General features: G+C 36.6%; 1 protein-coding gene across 1 annotated transcript in view; it reads right to left on the minus strand.

Annotated features, from left to right (window-relative positions):
• KIF20B (kinesin family member 20B) overlaps positions 1–14,493 on the minus strand; it is a gene marked incomplete at its 5' end in the record, with an annotated part of 38,482 nt that overhangs the window by 19,946 nt on the left and 4,043 nt on the right. The window contains 13 exons of the mRNA XM_080620321.1: positions 3,010–3,172; positions 4,777–4,896; positions 5,039–5,100; positions 5,818–6,085; positions 7,319–7,463; positions 8,030–8,169; positions 8,906–9,145; positions 9,961–10,123; positions 11,395–11,541; positions 11,977–12,048; positions 12,485–12,596; positions 12,713–12,907; positions 13,467–13,515. Coding sequence (XP_080476447.1) covers positions 3,010–3,172; positions 4,777–4,896; positions 5,039–5,100; positions 5,818–6,085; positions 7,319–7,463; positions 8,030–8,169; positions 8,906–9,145; positions 9,961–10,123; positions 11,395–11,541; positions 11,977–12,048; positions 12,485–12,596; positions 12,713–12,907; positions 13,467–13,515 — 1,876 coding nt within the window. The remainder of the gene's footprint in view (positions 1–3,009; positions 3,173–4,776; positions 4,897–5,038; positions 5,101–5,817; positions 6,086–7,318; positions 7,464–8,029; positions 8,170–8,905; positions 9,146–9,960; positions 10,124–11,394; positions 11,542–11,976; positions 12,049–12,484; positions 12,597–12,712; positions 12,908–13,466; positions 13,516–14,493) is intronic.

Genomic DNA, 14,493 nt, shown 5'->3' on the forward strand with positions numbered 1-14,493 from the left:
AACACACATTTCACCACCTTCAAAATTGACTCCAGCTACACTTCACACAAGCATTTTAAAATCCAGCAGTGTCCAATTAGTAGCATACTTTGTATGTTTTAGTATTAAAATCAAGCCTGACAGGGAATTCTTGCAAGTACTGTAACTACAGCAAGGTGGAATTTGGCTGTCATCTTACTTTGGAAGCATTAAGTAAATGGGCACCACACAGAAGCGTCCTCAAAACAGATCCAACAAGTTTTATAGAGTTAGTAACAAAAAGTCATACTGAAGCATTAGCAACAGTGTTTTCCATCTCAAATGAGGTTCTGATTTCAGTTTGGTTTTGTTTTTGGTTTTGTTTTTTTTTTATTTATTTTATTATTATTTTTAGAGTGATCAAATGCCACAGGACACTTTTTCCTTCCTGCTTTTCTGTACTTTTTCTTTTCTGTTCCAGTTAGACATCAAGTGCTCCTGGTAGGTCAGACAAAACAGCAGCTTTACTTTGGCTTGTAAAGCCATGCTTTTGAATCTGACAAGATGAAAAATTCTGGGCAGGGAAATAATTTTCTCCCTATCCAAATACTACATACTTTCACATTAGACATGAGTTTTACGTAGTTCACACTAAAAGGGAAAGGTGCTAAGGTACCTTAAGATACATTTTGTGATGTAAGGTGGCAAGATGAAAAAGTGGCAGACCATAGCCCAACACCTACAGTGAGTAGGGTATGATCATTCATAATAGGATTTAGAGATGATTTAGATGCATGGTACTGCCAATTACAATCATGCAGCAAAGTAAATTACTAGTGCAAGAAAACACGATATTTAGTCCAGAAGGTTTTTATGTAGGAAGTACTTAAAAAGAAAGAGCCCCATCCCAAAATATGGAAGGCAAGTTTTAAAGAAGAGTACAAAACCAAAAAGTTCAAGACAAGATAAAACTTATCTTCTCCCAATGTAAACTTCAGTCTTATGCCATTAGCATATCTAAATACTATGAGAAAATTATCACAGTGTAGCTGCAGAAATGGTTCTATTGTACATTTAACAAGAAATATTAATATATGCTTACATTTAACCAATGTCATAATTTTGGAGCTTCAAACAACTCAGTTTTAAAATCAGATGCCTTCTACTCTCAACACCCACAACAGAAACATATTTAACATGACTGAATAGCCTGTTCTTCCCAACAGAAAAATCTCAGTGCTTGTATTAATTGGCACTGATAGCCGATTTCTTGTTTGAGTACTACCCCTTTTCTATTTTTGTTTGTTTAGATGAGCTTCAGTCATGAGATAACAAGCCTACTACTATCTAGTATATCAATAAGTCTAGATGAGCTTCATTTCCCACCCCCTTCTTGTAACACTTACATAGATGGCACCATCAAATGGCCATGCTATGATCTAATATTCATCCTAATCAAAGATAGCAGAGATGAATGAGACATGCATTTGGTACAGAGACAGAAGCTTTTTGTAAGTGTGACATTTATACAACTTCAAATAAAAGAGACTTCAAACGACAAATGCCCTACTGCATCACACACCATCAGTTGACATAGCCTAATATTTTGACACCTTTTTCTACTGTTGGTAGGTACAGCCACTTCCTACAGACCTTCCCTGACACAGAACAATTGGGAGTGTTGGAAGAATATGGGACAGTATAACTCTGTTTAACCATTTCAGTATGTGTGTGTGGACCTATTGGCTGTTAACTTGTCTAATCATTCCTGGAACCTGAGAATCATCTGCCTCTCCTACCTTCTAGGGCAGGAAATACTAGAAGTTCATTACCCACTGCATGAAATGCTTTTTTCCATAAACTTAAACTGATCTTCTACTCGATCTAGTGTTCCCTTGTTCTTTCACTGCAGGGTGTGATAAATAACCCAGCATTCAGTTTACTCACTATCTGTATCCACAGTTTTCTGTGAGCATGTGAATTTAACAAGTCTCCTTTTAACACGTTTTGTCTCCTCTTTATGGACATGAATGTTTTCTGCTTCTCATTTTTTTAAATCTTATTTTTCTATCCTATCCTCCCCTGGAACATTTTCTTGCTTGCATCTATTCTGCAGGAGGAAGGCAAGAAAGTAAGGGACACCAAGGAAAGACACTTCATTCTGCTTTTGTATGTACTTTTCCATGATTTTTTTGTATGTACTTTTCCATAATTCTGAAAAACTGAAGGCCAGCTGTGTCACCAAGTCACTTAGATGCAGGCAGATCTTACATATACCATTTGTACAAGATCTGTCCCATAGCTCAAAAGTCACTGATTAATAGACCTTAATGAAATAGATAATCTAAGTGCAGTGTCCTTTTAAGTTTCACCCTTACCCTTGAAGGTCTTCCACTGTAGCTACTTTATTTACCTCATTCTAAGAGAACCAGTAAGCTCATAGATGAAGGAAGGAAAGCGAAAAGATTTAAGTGCAAACATGTGAGCGACACAAAATATGCTACCTGTGGACTTGAAATAATTTTATTTCCATTTAAGGAAAGTTTCTCTCCTTCGCCAGCACTGTCACAGTGACAAAAGCTGGTGTGTTGACAACATGCATTCAGAACAAAATAAAGTTTAACAGCACATGCTGTATGACTGAAAACAGTCATTGACAGACCCTTTTGATGACTGCTTAGAATATTTAAAAAGAAAACAAAACTTGAGTGGGAGCTGCTACTTTCCCAGAAGTCCATCAACAGCAAGTTCTGTACAAAAAAAGCTGTTAAGAAATTTCTTAAGAACTGCAGCTGAGTGTGCAAGTCCATAAACAGATGAGGAAAAGCAGAAGTCTAAAAACTAACTTTTATTTTAAAAATTTAGGAGTGCACAGTATAGGACCTGCTGCAAGACAGATGAAATTTACACATCACTTCCATTTACAGTTTAATATAGTAGATTTTTTCTTCATAAGGCAATGTTTATGCTTCACAACTTTTAGTTTCTGTTCTGGAATACTAATCGAGTTTTTTAGGGAGGCCCCCTCTTGAGTGATAGTAGAAATTGTACCTTTCTTTGTAGGTGGCTCTTCTTCCACAGTAGGCTTATTTTCAAAGCAGCGTTTTCTTCTCACTTCCAATACAGTATCTTCACAATCCTTGAACTGGCTGCTTTCAAGCACTTGGTTAGAGTTCTTTTCTGCCATTCTTTTAAGGCTAGTTACAGTGCTGTCCTGTGTTAAAATAAAATCAATTACTTTTGAGTTTCACAAAGTGAGCACTTAAAAAGCTTAATCTTTTATAACCAAGTATTTTTACAAAATTATCTAATGTTTAGGGGTTGTGAGAGGAACAAATCAGTTATAGATCAGTTACTTAAATCAAAAGCAGATATGCTTTCAGATACAGTGCAAAGTATTGTGCTTATCTGAAGTACAGAAGCATAGCAAGAAACTAGGAAACTACAAAATGCAAGACTTGCATGTAAGAGGAGTTTGCTTCTCATCTAAAGCAGTGTCCAGTGTCAAAAGAGTTGAGGAAATTCCTAATTTGTGCAAACAGCAAACAGTCATCTCTGTAAGTTCATCACTTCCTTGTCATACTTGATATTTGGAAGTTTTAACAGCTTTCAGCAAAGCCACAGAACATTTCTTATTTATCATGACAGATCTGCTGCAACTTAAAAGCCCAGTTAGACTGTACGTTTGATTAAGAATGAAGTTTTACTTTCAACATAACAGAAGTAACAAGCCATGCTGGTTGCCAAAGACCAATTATTCATCTTACAGTACTTCCAAGAAAAAAAAATAAAAATAATAATAAAAAAAAAAAAGGAGATCTATTCAGGTGTGAGGTTTGTGGCCATGTTTTAAGTTTCGTGCCACACACTCTCTAGAAACACTGGACAGATTGGAGTCATCAAAACTCTTACACTCAGAACATTCACACTTTTGAAAAGCTAAGTTGCTGTGAGGCAGAAAAGGGAGCAGAAGATTAAGTATATCAAAGCCTTAGTTTACAGTGGAAGAGAGAAATAGGTCAGAGTCCTGGTAAAGTTTAATTTGAAGGGTTCTCAGAACTACTTCAGGTTACCGGACATCAGGCTTAAAAAAAAAAAAAAAAAAAGAAAAAAGAAAAAAACCACCAAACCTGAAATGCAGATTTTGATGTTGGGAGTTTTTTTAAACGGGTATACATTTAGCTGAGCTAGTCTTTTGATATTCAGCAGGTGGTAAGTAGACTAAAAAGCTGCAAGCTTTATTAATCACATCAGAAGCAGAGATACCCTGGCCAACCACTCCCAGTTAAAACTCTGCTCAATATATTCAATGGCCTCCCTTTAAAAGTGTGTGTGCATGGTGGAGGTGGGAGAAACACACTGATTTTTCTTACTAATTTATGCAATCACTATCCTTCTCACATTATTAACTTTTTGACTTAAATAAAATTTGACTTTCTACTGCAGCAAAACTTCCTTTTCTTCTTCTTCCATTCAGGCAAAAGAAAGGACAGTGACATAATCCCTCTATTCCTACTGTTTAAGTCCTCCCACTTTGAGTTTTGTTTCCCCACCCCCCCTTCTTTAGGGTGGCTTTTCAAAGTCTCATCTCCAGTTGCCCAATAACTTAAGATCACTGCTTCTGAAAGTTCCATTTCTCCACACCCCCCACCCCTGCACACATTTCACTGTAACTTTACTTTCAGTGCCATCTCACGTGCTACCATTTAAGCAAGCAGCAATTCCTTACAGAAAAACTCAATTTCCTGAAATAGTTAAGCCAATTTTAAGATAGATTTAGATCTTTGTATAAGGAAAATTGAGATGCCCAAGACTTACATAGTCTTTTATGGTTTCTTCTAAAAGGGATATCAAATCTTGTAGTCTCATAATAACATCATCTTTTTGCTCCACAATGTCCATTAGTTCTTGAATCCTTTTATTCTGTGTATTCATTTTCTTGGAAATGAAAGAGCAGTGGTTCAGTCAGTGTTAAATCATTCAACTACTTGGAAGCAATATCAGTTATAATGAAGTTTTAAGCTACTTGAATTCTGTATTAAAACATCATTTTGCACAAGTTTTTCCTTAAGAAAGTTACCTCAGCTGCTTCTTTAAGTTGCTCAGACGACTCAGCTAATTTTATCATCTGTGTTTCAATGTCTGTAACAACAAAAGACTGTATCAAATAAGCAGCCAATATGTAATTTACTTATTAGTCTGTTTTTTCCAGGTCTTCTGGTAACTCAGTAGCTTTGGAATAGATTAATTTATTTCCACGTTGACATCTACTCATGGGACATTTCAGAAGTTGCTTAGGTTTTTTTAAACAGAATTGAGCCTTGCAATCCATATAAAATATAGATCATGCCAAGAGACTTCTGGTGAAATTGTATTGTAAGGTATTGTTACTTTTTCCTCTATGAACGTTCCACAGGGTACTCAAAAACACTGCATCAGCAAAATGTAAAGTGCTGGGACTACAATATCATGAAATCAAGATTCAATTTTATATTTTACCCCATGATTCAGAAGCCTGCAATTGATAAAATTAAGTCATCTTAAAAATGGAATAACCAAGACCTGTGAAATTGTTCAACCTGAACATACATAAAACAATTGGTTACCACCTTGATACCTATGATTTGGTTCCAAAATCCTGCTTGGATCATTTTTTCTACTTAGAATCATAGAATAGTTAGGGTTGGAAAGGACCTTAAGATCATCTAGTTCCAACCCCCCTGCCATGGGCAGGGACACCTCCCGCTAAACCATGTTACCCAAGGCTCTGTCCAAACTGGCCATGAACACCGCCAGGAATGGAGCATAGTCAGTCCTTTATTTTTTCTGCCTTTCACATCACAGTTACACCCAGCTCACCCTTGCTTTTCTTCGCCAGCTCTCCTTCAGCTTTGATTAGTTCCTTGGTTTTCATTGTCAGCTCTTCTTTGGTCTTAGTTAGCTCAGTGGCAGTTTTTCCCAGTTCTTTTTTAAGCCAAGCTATAGCTTTCTGTGGGTCCTCTAGGTTCCCAATATATTTGTGTGCTTCTTCTGCTTGCTTTTTGATATCTGCAATATCATCTTGCAGAGAAGCAATAACGCCCTCAAGATCAGTGTAGGTACCTGGCCCAATGCTATGTTCTTCATCCTGAAAGATAATTTATACCCATTTAGAAACTGCAAATAATTACACAATAGTCATTATTTCTTCAGAAAAATTGGAAGACCATTACAAATTCCAACATATAAGTACAATTAATTCTGGGTTCGGAACCATCTTGTGAGTTCATCTATTTTGATTGCTAGTTTTTGTCTACCTTTACACACAACCTTCCAGTATCAAGTCATAGCTATTTTTCTTTTTTTTTTTAAAAAGCATCTAATGACCCATCACATACTCTTTCATATCATCACAAAAGCATCCCCTCCAAACTTAGTGTAAAAGCTAATATTTTTTTTACCTGAGAACACTGACTAAATACAGCAAGAGAACAGTTTTAGAAGAAATACATCTGAATTTTTCATATATCAGTAAAAGTTTGTGCAGTTGAATAAGTTTGTACTGACTTGTCAAATTAAGCTGTGCTCAAAACATTGACTTTATATCTTTCCTCTTCACGGCTTTTGGGGTTTTTTTTTTGATAGTTTGGACTTTTCTTGGTAGTGGTTGTTTTCTTGTTTGTTTGTCTTTTTGTGGTTTGATTTGGGTTTCTTTTTCAGGGGTGTTTCTGTTTGGTTTTCTAGAGGGGGTTTGGTTTGGGTTGTTTTTTTGTTTGTTTGCTTCATTTTTGTTTTGTTTTTTAACACAAAGGGTTCCAAACAAGAACCACTCTCAAGTTGAGAGTCTAGCTATCACCTCAGTGTATATGCAATTCTTATTGCCTCAGTTGTAGCTACAATAGCCTTAAGAGGGGAAAAAAAAAAAAAAAAAGTCTAAAAGTCTCTGGGAGCACGCCATTACAGTCTCTATATGGGACCTAAGAAGTCAGCTTCAAATACTTTAAATAAGCACTTAAAACAATAGATTTAATATCTTAATTTTCACACCAATTTCTTCAAACACAGTAACTTTTACTTTGTGTGGCAGGAATGCAGAAAACCCCAAACATGCCTCAATGCACACCCACCCAAGGCTCAACAACTACGATTAAATTGGATAAATATATCTTGCTGAGGATACAATTACACAGCACATAATCTTTGAAACCACTCTTCTAATCCCCAAGACATAATAGCCATAATGGATAGTTAGTAAAAGAGATGTTGGGGCACATAATCTTTGAAACCACTCTTCTAATCCCCAAGACATAATAGCCATAATGGATAGTTAGTAAAAGAGATGTTGGGGCATGGGTTAGGGGGTGTGCAAAGGTAAAAGTACCGGAGGTCCAGCTTGCCCACTGCTAGGCCTGTCTTTATTTCCTTCATCTGTGTTTTTAGTATAACCATTTACAAGTTCCTTGAAGATTTCCAGGCGTCTTTCAGTATTCTCTTCAAGTCGTTCTCGTTCCTGAGAAAGGCATTCTCTATATAGTAGGAAAAATATAGTCAGATAAAAGCTAGCCAGTATGAGATGCTAAGAAGTTATTAGTACAGCTGCTTATAAACAGTTATTTATTTTAGCACAATAGAACAATACACAAAACAGTGCTGCTACACCAAAATACATTTCCCATGCCACACACCCCCAAAAGAATGAGGGGAGACTAATATATTCAAAGATTATGGATAGCACTTAAACCTTTTCAGTAAGATTCTCGAGTCAAACTATCTGTCTAGAGTATCCCCAAGACTGCAGTAACTAAAGAACACGCAAGTGTCCCTCTTTTTAATAGTAATCCTATGAAAAAATGGAAATCCTATGAAAAAAGCCTTTCTTGTAGGGAAAGCTCTAAGGGAACAAACACCACTTACAGATTAGGCATTTTTCCTGAACTCATAGTCCAAATAGAAACTGATGTATTAACAGATGCAGCAAGTCTATCAGAAGAGTGTGGATGGTTTCTTTTGGCCGAGAGACAGGTTAAGGAACAAGTAAATTTTACTTTTTTTTTAAAATCAGTAATTTAAAAACCGCTTAAAGCTCTCTTACTTGAAATCTCTTTCTCGTTTAGCAAAAAACTGTGTAAATTCTTGCGTCACTTCTTCACGAATTTTTAGTTCCAGCAGCAGCTTGTTATTCTTTTCAGCAATAAGTTTCTTCTTCAAATCTTCTATGAGATTCAGCAGTGTCTAGAATTACCATAAGTTTTCAATAAAGAAATAGTTTCCCAGGAGTGACATTTTTTCCCCTTTCCTGAACCATTACAACACTTTTAACTAGCAAAAGCTCTTACAGTTCTTTTACTAGCTCATTCATACAACAGGAGGATTCATGAGTAGATTGAACTATCAGCAATTTATAAATTCACACAGAGTAGGCACCAGCAAACAACAAGCTTATTACAAGAATTTTGTAAGGTGTCTTAAAAATACAGGCTTAAGCGCCACAGGATTTGGTTCTTGTTTTCCAGATTCTCATTTTGGGGCAATATTAATGAAAACTCCACGAAAGCCTCAAGTCCCCTCTTCCCTCACCCTTGTCTTCCCTAGAATTGACCAAAATTGCTGTTCCTTAAAGAACAGTTTTCAGATTTTTCCTGTACATAGAACACAAAGGAACAGTCTTCTGTATTGCTAGAAAACAGGTAAAACTACTCGCTGTGCATTGGCCATGGGTTACCAAAAGGAGAGAAATAGAAATCTGCAACTCTTACTTCTCGGTCTGTACAAAGTTTTCCCACAATAGGCACTAAGTCATGAGTAATCCCACTTTCAGATCTGAAGACCATATTCAAGTAGAATAATGGTGATCAGGAAAGAAAAAAAAAAAAACCAAACCAAAAAACCATGAGATGGGAAAATGAGAATACCACTCTGTTTCAAGACTCCATTCTACACTAACTCTTAAACAAGCCTTAGCACATACCATATAGTCTTCTTTTCCCATACAAACTTGATTTGCTTCATGTTGCTGCACTGCTTCTTCTCTTGATATGTGCTGTTCCTCATCATCATCTTCAATCACATCTTCTAAGCTTCTATCCCATAGCATAGTAGTTTTTCTCCTTGAGATTAGCATTTTAGTGTCAAGTAGTGATGATTCTTTTGCTGATTTCTGGCCAAATGACTGAACTTGAGGAAGAATAGATGCATCCATAACAAAGACCTACCCAAAAAATAAAGAAGAAAGCCACCAGTAATTTTTTAAACCTCTACTGGCATTTCCAGGAAACAGCTGTTGGAATTTTCCTATAGGTCTCCTGAGACTATCCTCTGTTCAGAGTCACTACTTGGATCAGTTCCCAGCTAGGGTACCAAGGAGTCACTTTATAATCTAACCCTCCTTTTGATCGCAGGAACATCAAGTTTCACAAGCTAAACAACCTACAAGAGGGTTGCCACCCCACACACCAACATATTTCTATTTTTCCTATACTTAGAGTTTCTAGTTGCATTACATAAATGTCATCCTACAAATTCTATTTTTTAAATAGCTGTATCACCCCTGCAGTCTGCTACTTTTGGTGTTGTACTTAACCTGCTTAGACAAGCCCATGTGCTAAAGGCCTGGACCTCCCTCCACCTTTCCACTGAAACCTCTATGGACATAAAGATGACCTTTCAAACTCTGGTGCTCAACCTATCTTATCAGTATTGCAGGTGAGCAATATTCAAATTAAGATGGCAGTAGTACATGGGAGCTAGAATTGCTCCTAGGTGGGAGCATATCATGACCACAGAAAAAAGTTTACCTAGCTCTCAGGGAATTTCTTCCAAATACAGCAAGGGTCTTGTTAGGCTGGGTATTTTGTAGGAATTAGATTTGCAGCAAAGTAGTAAAGCCTGACTAGGAGTAATTAGAAAATATAATTGCAATGAGACAAAAATCCAGTAACTAAGTTGATTCTTACAAGTGAGAATACCTGCTCTTTAAATGCAAATCAGAAGTACCTATCACAAGATGAAATACTACACACTTACTTTTTGTGCAATGGCTGAGAACTTCAGCACGTTCAGTGTTTCATCATATGCTGACGCACACTGGCTTATATTTACTATCATATAGATCTTCCCCTTTCCACTGAAGAACCCTTGGAAGTAGTGAGTTAACTTACTTTCCCGAAAGGGTATGTGCTGCTGTAACCTTTGAAGACAAAAGAATAGATGACCAGAAAATTAACAATTTCCAGTTAGTGTCAGAGCTATGCAGTGCAACCCAAGCACTTAAATATTTATAAAAGTAGTCTTTAGATCAATTAAAGTTGTTTTGGACTAGATATAGCTATTTGTGAAAAGATTGTGTGGCTGATGTGAACTGCTGCTTTAGCCATTGTCTCAGATCAGCTATAGCGATACATTTGAAGGGAACACTGAAACCAACACCATGCTCAACATACAGCATAAGGTAGGTCACATGACCTCATGCTACCTCAAGCTATAGCCCACCTCTTTTCCTTTCCCCATTCATGGAAAGCATATACTTAGTTCTAGGCATGCAGTACCAAACACTACCAGAGACCTCTTACTCAGTATCCTGTCTTTGAAAACAGACAATTGCAAGAAAACAAGTATACAAACACATGGAGATACTTTTCAGAACTTTTCCTAATCCCCAGCAGTTTAGCATTTCCAAAATCAAAAGCTGTGACCCTGAACATAACAGCTGGTAATGTAGTTTTTTTATAGTAAGAATTTTTATGAGAATTCCTAAGATATAACTAAAGACACACTTGCTACTGAATAAGTTGCCTGCATTTTGGACACATAACAGCTATTCAGTTATATGAACAGTAATGCAGAACTCAAGATAGTAACACTCCTGCCAACATGTACAGCTCATAAGTAGCTTTGCTGCAGGACTGAAACAAAACTCCTTTAAGAAAGTTGCTGCTTCCAATCCAAAGCTTAACAGGCTCTGTCTGTTTTGTTGCTGGTTTTATGTTTAATGGGGAAAGGCTATAATTGGTTTTTGGAGTGATGTTAAAAAGTGCAACCTAAAAACTATTTTGACTGGAATGTAGGGGAGGAAGTATGATTGTTAACTCTTAAATTATTTTTATCTTTATGCTTTAGTTTGAATATGTAGCACTTTCACCTTGTTCCACTGAGAGTTTAAAATACTTAGCTGTAATTTTGAATCATTCAGGAAGTCCTCAAGACCTGTCCCTATAAACAGCAAAAACAGATAGCCTGTTATTGCTGTGTTTGTGGTAGGTTGGTATCTCCAATGGTGGGTGGGCACACAAACAGAATCAGGCTCCTATTGATGAACCTGTCATGCTTTCATCATAAAGTCTATATATCTTTTCTACCAAAACCTTAGTGAGAGCATTGTCTGTCTTAAACAATGGATTTTAAATGTTCTAGGCAATATTTTAAATCCACAACCAGTTTGCAATTCATAAGAGGACTTACTTTGACTGTTGACAGTTCTTGAGTGCGTTAATACACTTGCCTAGAATCAGGAGGGAGGTGTTTATATTTCCACTCTCTTTCAATCTATCACCTTCATTACGGGTCTTTGTACATCTTTCTGAACCAGCAAGATCACATAATGACAACCTGAAAGCAGATAAAGAAATTCACTTTATCTACCTTTGAACATGAAGAAATTACTTGCTTTTAAAAACACTTTTCTTAGAGAAAGAATTTCTTGCTGCTTCCCTAAATAAGTTTCACACTACTGCCTGCCAAACTCTTTCCCAACAGCTTTCCCATTCACCCCCAGTTCCTTCTGAGGACTTAATGAGTTCAGGAGTACAGCAGGCTAACTGAACCCTGCGTTGAACAGAGGGGACAAGATACAGAACAGCATTGCCACCTGATGGCTTGAGGTAGAGGACCAAGTACCATATGAATTTAGAAAGTGGGGAAAACTCTCTATGTGCATGAGGCTGTACCAGGGAGTTCTGGGTGTATAGTGCAGTACCAGTACATCAACATGCAAGATAACTGACAATATCATAAAAGAAGAGGGAGACTCAGCTCTGAACTTACTCATTGACTCGAATCACTTGCGGTGCTCCTGAATCTTCAATTTTCAATACCTTAACTGTGAATATGCTGTGACTAAAAGAAGTTTAAATCAGTAGAGAAAATATTTTTAGCCTCCACCACATCTGTTTAAAACAGTGCTGAATCTGCCAACATATTTAAGCATATACCCTATCAGATACAAACTTTTGAATAGATACTTAGGTAGCACTTATTTTGCTTTTTCCTCAGACAGATAGAATAAGAGCCAAGTGCTTTTGCCTGAAGGAGACTTTGATAAAACACTGTTAGGTTTAGTACATTTCATCTTATTGAAGGATTGAATCCTTTTGGCTTAAAGCACTCCTAAAGGATGCCAAACCCTAAACCTAGATATCTAGAGACCTTCTTGCCAAGCCTAGATATCTAGACCTTCTTAAAGCTTCTTCCCTAGACCTTCAAGCCGTATTTTTGTTGCATGCTCTGTCCCACACACCATCCTATGCCCAGTGTTATTCAACATGTTTCTCACCTCCTGCTGGAGTAAGCATTTAATTTCGTACTTGCAATACTCTGCTGTTTCAACCCCAGTTTTAGAAGTCGAAAAGCTTCTTTAGAATCAGAAATCTGTACCCACTGCAGACCTTTAGGAAGAACAAACATGATAAACTTATAAATATCATCAAAAAGAAGGGCTTCAGAGATAACATATGCACACCAGGAGTAATACTATTTGGCAATTTGTAATGTATTCAATCACCTTTTACATACGAACATCCCTTGATGTCTTGAGCAAGGCGTAATGTTCTTCTTTTCTTGTCATTTGATATAGGAATCAGGAGATCATAAAAACATTCATTGTAAATCTCAAAAAATGAAACCCAAACAGAAAACTTTACATAATTTTTCACAGTTGGGCTAGACTGTTCCGAGTCTTTTAAGAGCTGTTCCAAATCTGCCAAGAACAAAGTATTACAAGTCAATTTAGGCCTAGTACAGTGAATTTCATTTTAAAAAATTAGTGAGTGAAAACTGAGCCTTCTAGAACACTTGTCATAGACAAAACCAATTGAGATCCCCTCCCCCTTTATTAAGCATCACATGCTTACCCTACATAATTGCAAGAGACACTCTACCACTTCCTTTTCCACTTGCAAATTCTATCAAACACACACAGCTTGGTTAGAATTATTCAACTCCCCTCAATATCTTTAGCAGATTGAATTAAATCAACAAGTACACTTCATTCTGACTTTTTAAAGCAAACCTAGATAGTTTCTAAGTGTGAGAATTAGATTACATACAGGTACTCTAAAAGCCTGTCAGGACACCACTAGGGCCCACAGAATAAGTAGTACTGTTTTCTGCACAGCTAACTTGCTTACTACCCAATTCATAGGCATATAAAAATGCCAAGTAGTCATTTTATTATTAACATAGGCCATAAGTCAGTTATTGACCTGAAGAAAATTTCTTTGTCAGCTTTAATTACAATTCCTTAATATTAAACATACCATTAGAATCAACCGGTGCTTTGTTGGTTGTGCTATTTTGATGGTCTACCTATAAAAGAGAACAGACTTGAAGATATATTGTTGACTGTACACCACCAGTTACTCCTGTAGTAGCTCTATTATCCTACTAGATAGGAATGCAGCATAGTTGTAATATGCCAATACAAAGACCCTGGCTACATATTATGCCTAGCACACCAGTAGACTCCTGTTGAAAGGATTGTTCTTTAATACTCGTTCCTGACACTTCCCTTATGTCAGGCCTTATCACAGCATACAGCACTTCAGCTTGCTGAACCAGAAGAAAGTGAGCCACACAAAAAGACAGAAGTGAGAGCCCACACAGAAACAGGATTATTTAAACAGGATGATTTGCAGGAGTCCAGTTGCATTACTCTTATCATGGCAAATGTAGAGTCCTGATTTTTATTTTTTTATTATTGGCATTTTGCTAATCCAGGATTCCTTATCTTGCAGCTTATTACATCAACTCTCAGAAACAGGTAAGTATAGAACAAATGTTCACTTAAGAAATTAAGTGAGCAATTTATTGCTTCATGATTCAACTGTGTCAGGTTTCTACAGCCTGTAATAAAGTCTAGGTCTTAGGAAGAGAATAAAATTCTTCTGCTGTGCTCATCAATAAAAGAAAACCACAAATCTAGAAAAGATCAAAGAACAAATCAGAGCTTATGAGGTTCATACACATGTACTCCATTCCCAGTTTTAGTTTTGGTTAAACGATTTCTGTTTAGAAACAGAACTGCCTAAAAAAGAAGGAAACAGGCATGGTTTAGGTCAGTATGGTTTATTTGGGCATTTGGTTTTTGTTTGGTTGGTTTGTTTGGGTTTTTTTTTTTTTAATGCTTTCTCAAGGTTATATTTATCTAAAGCTGGAATTCTATAAAGATATTCCTGAAATAGTTAAATAGCTAGGTAATCAAAACTTTTAGGTTTGAGCTTTATACATAAAAAAACACCCATCAAAATCTGTCTCTTAATATAGATACAAACTTTGCCACCAAAT

The sequence above is a fragment of the Psittacula echo genome, assembly GCF_963264785.1.
Source record: "Psittacula echo genome assembly, chromosome: 6".
NCBI lineage: Eukaryota > Metazoa > Chordata > Aves > Psittaciformes > Psittacidae > Psittacula > Psittacula echo.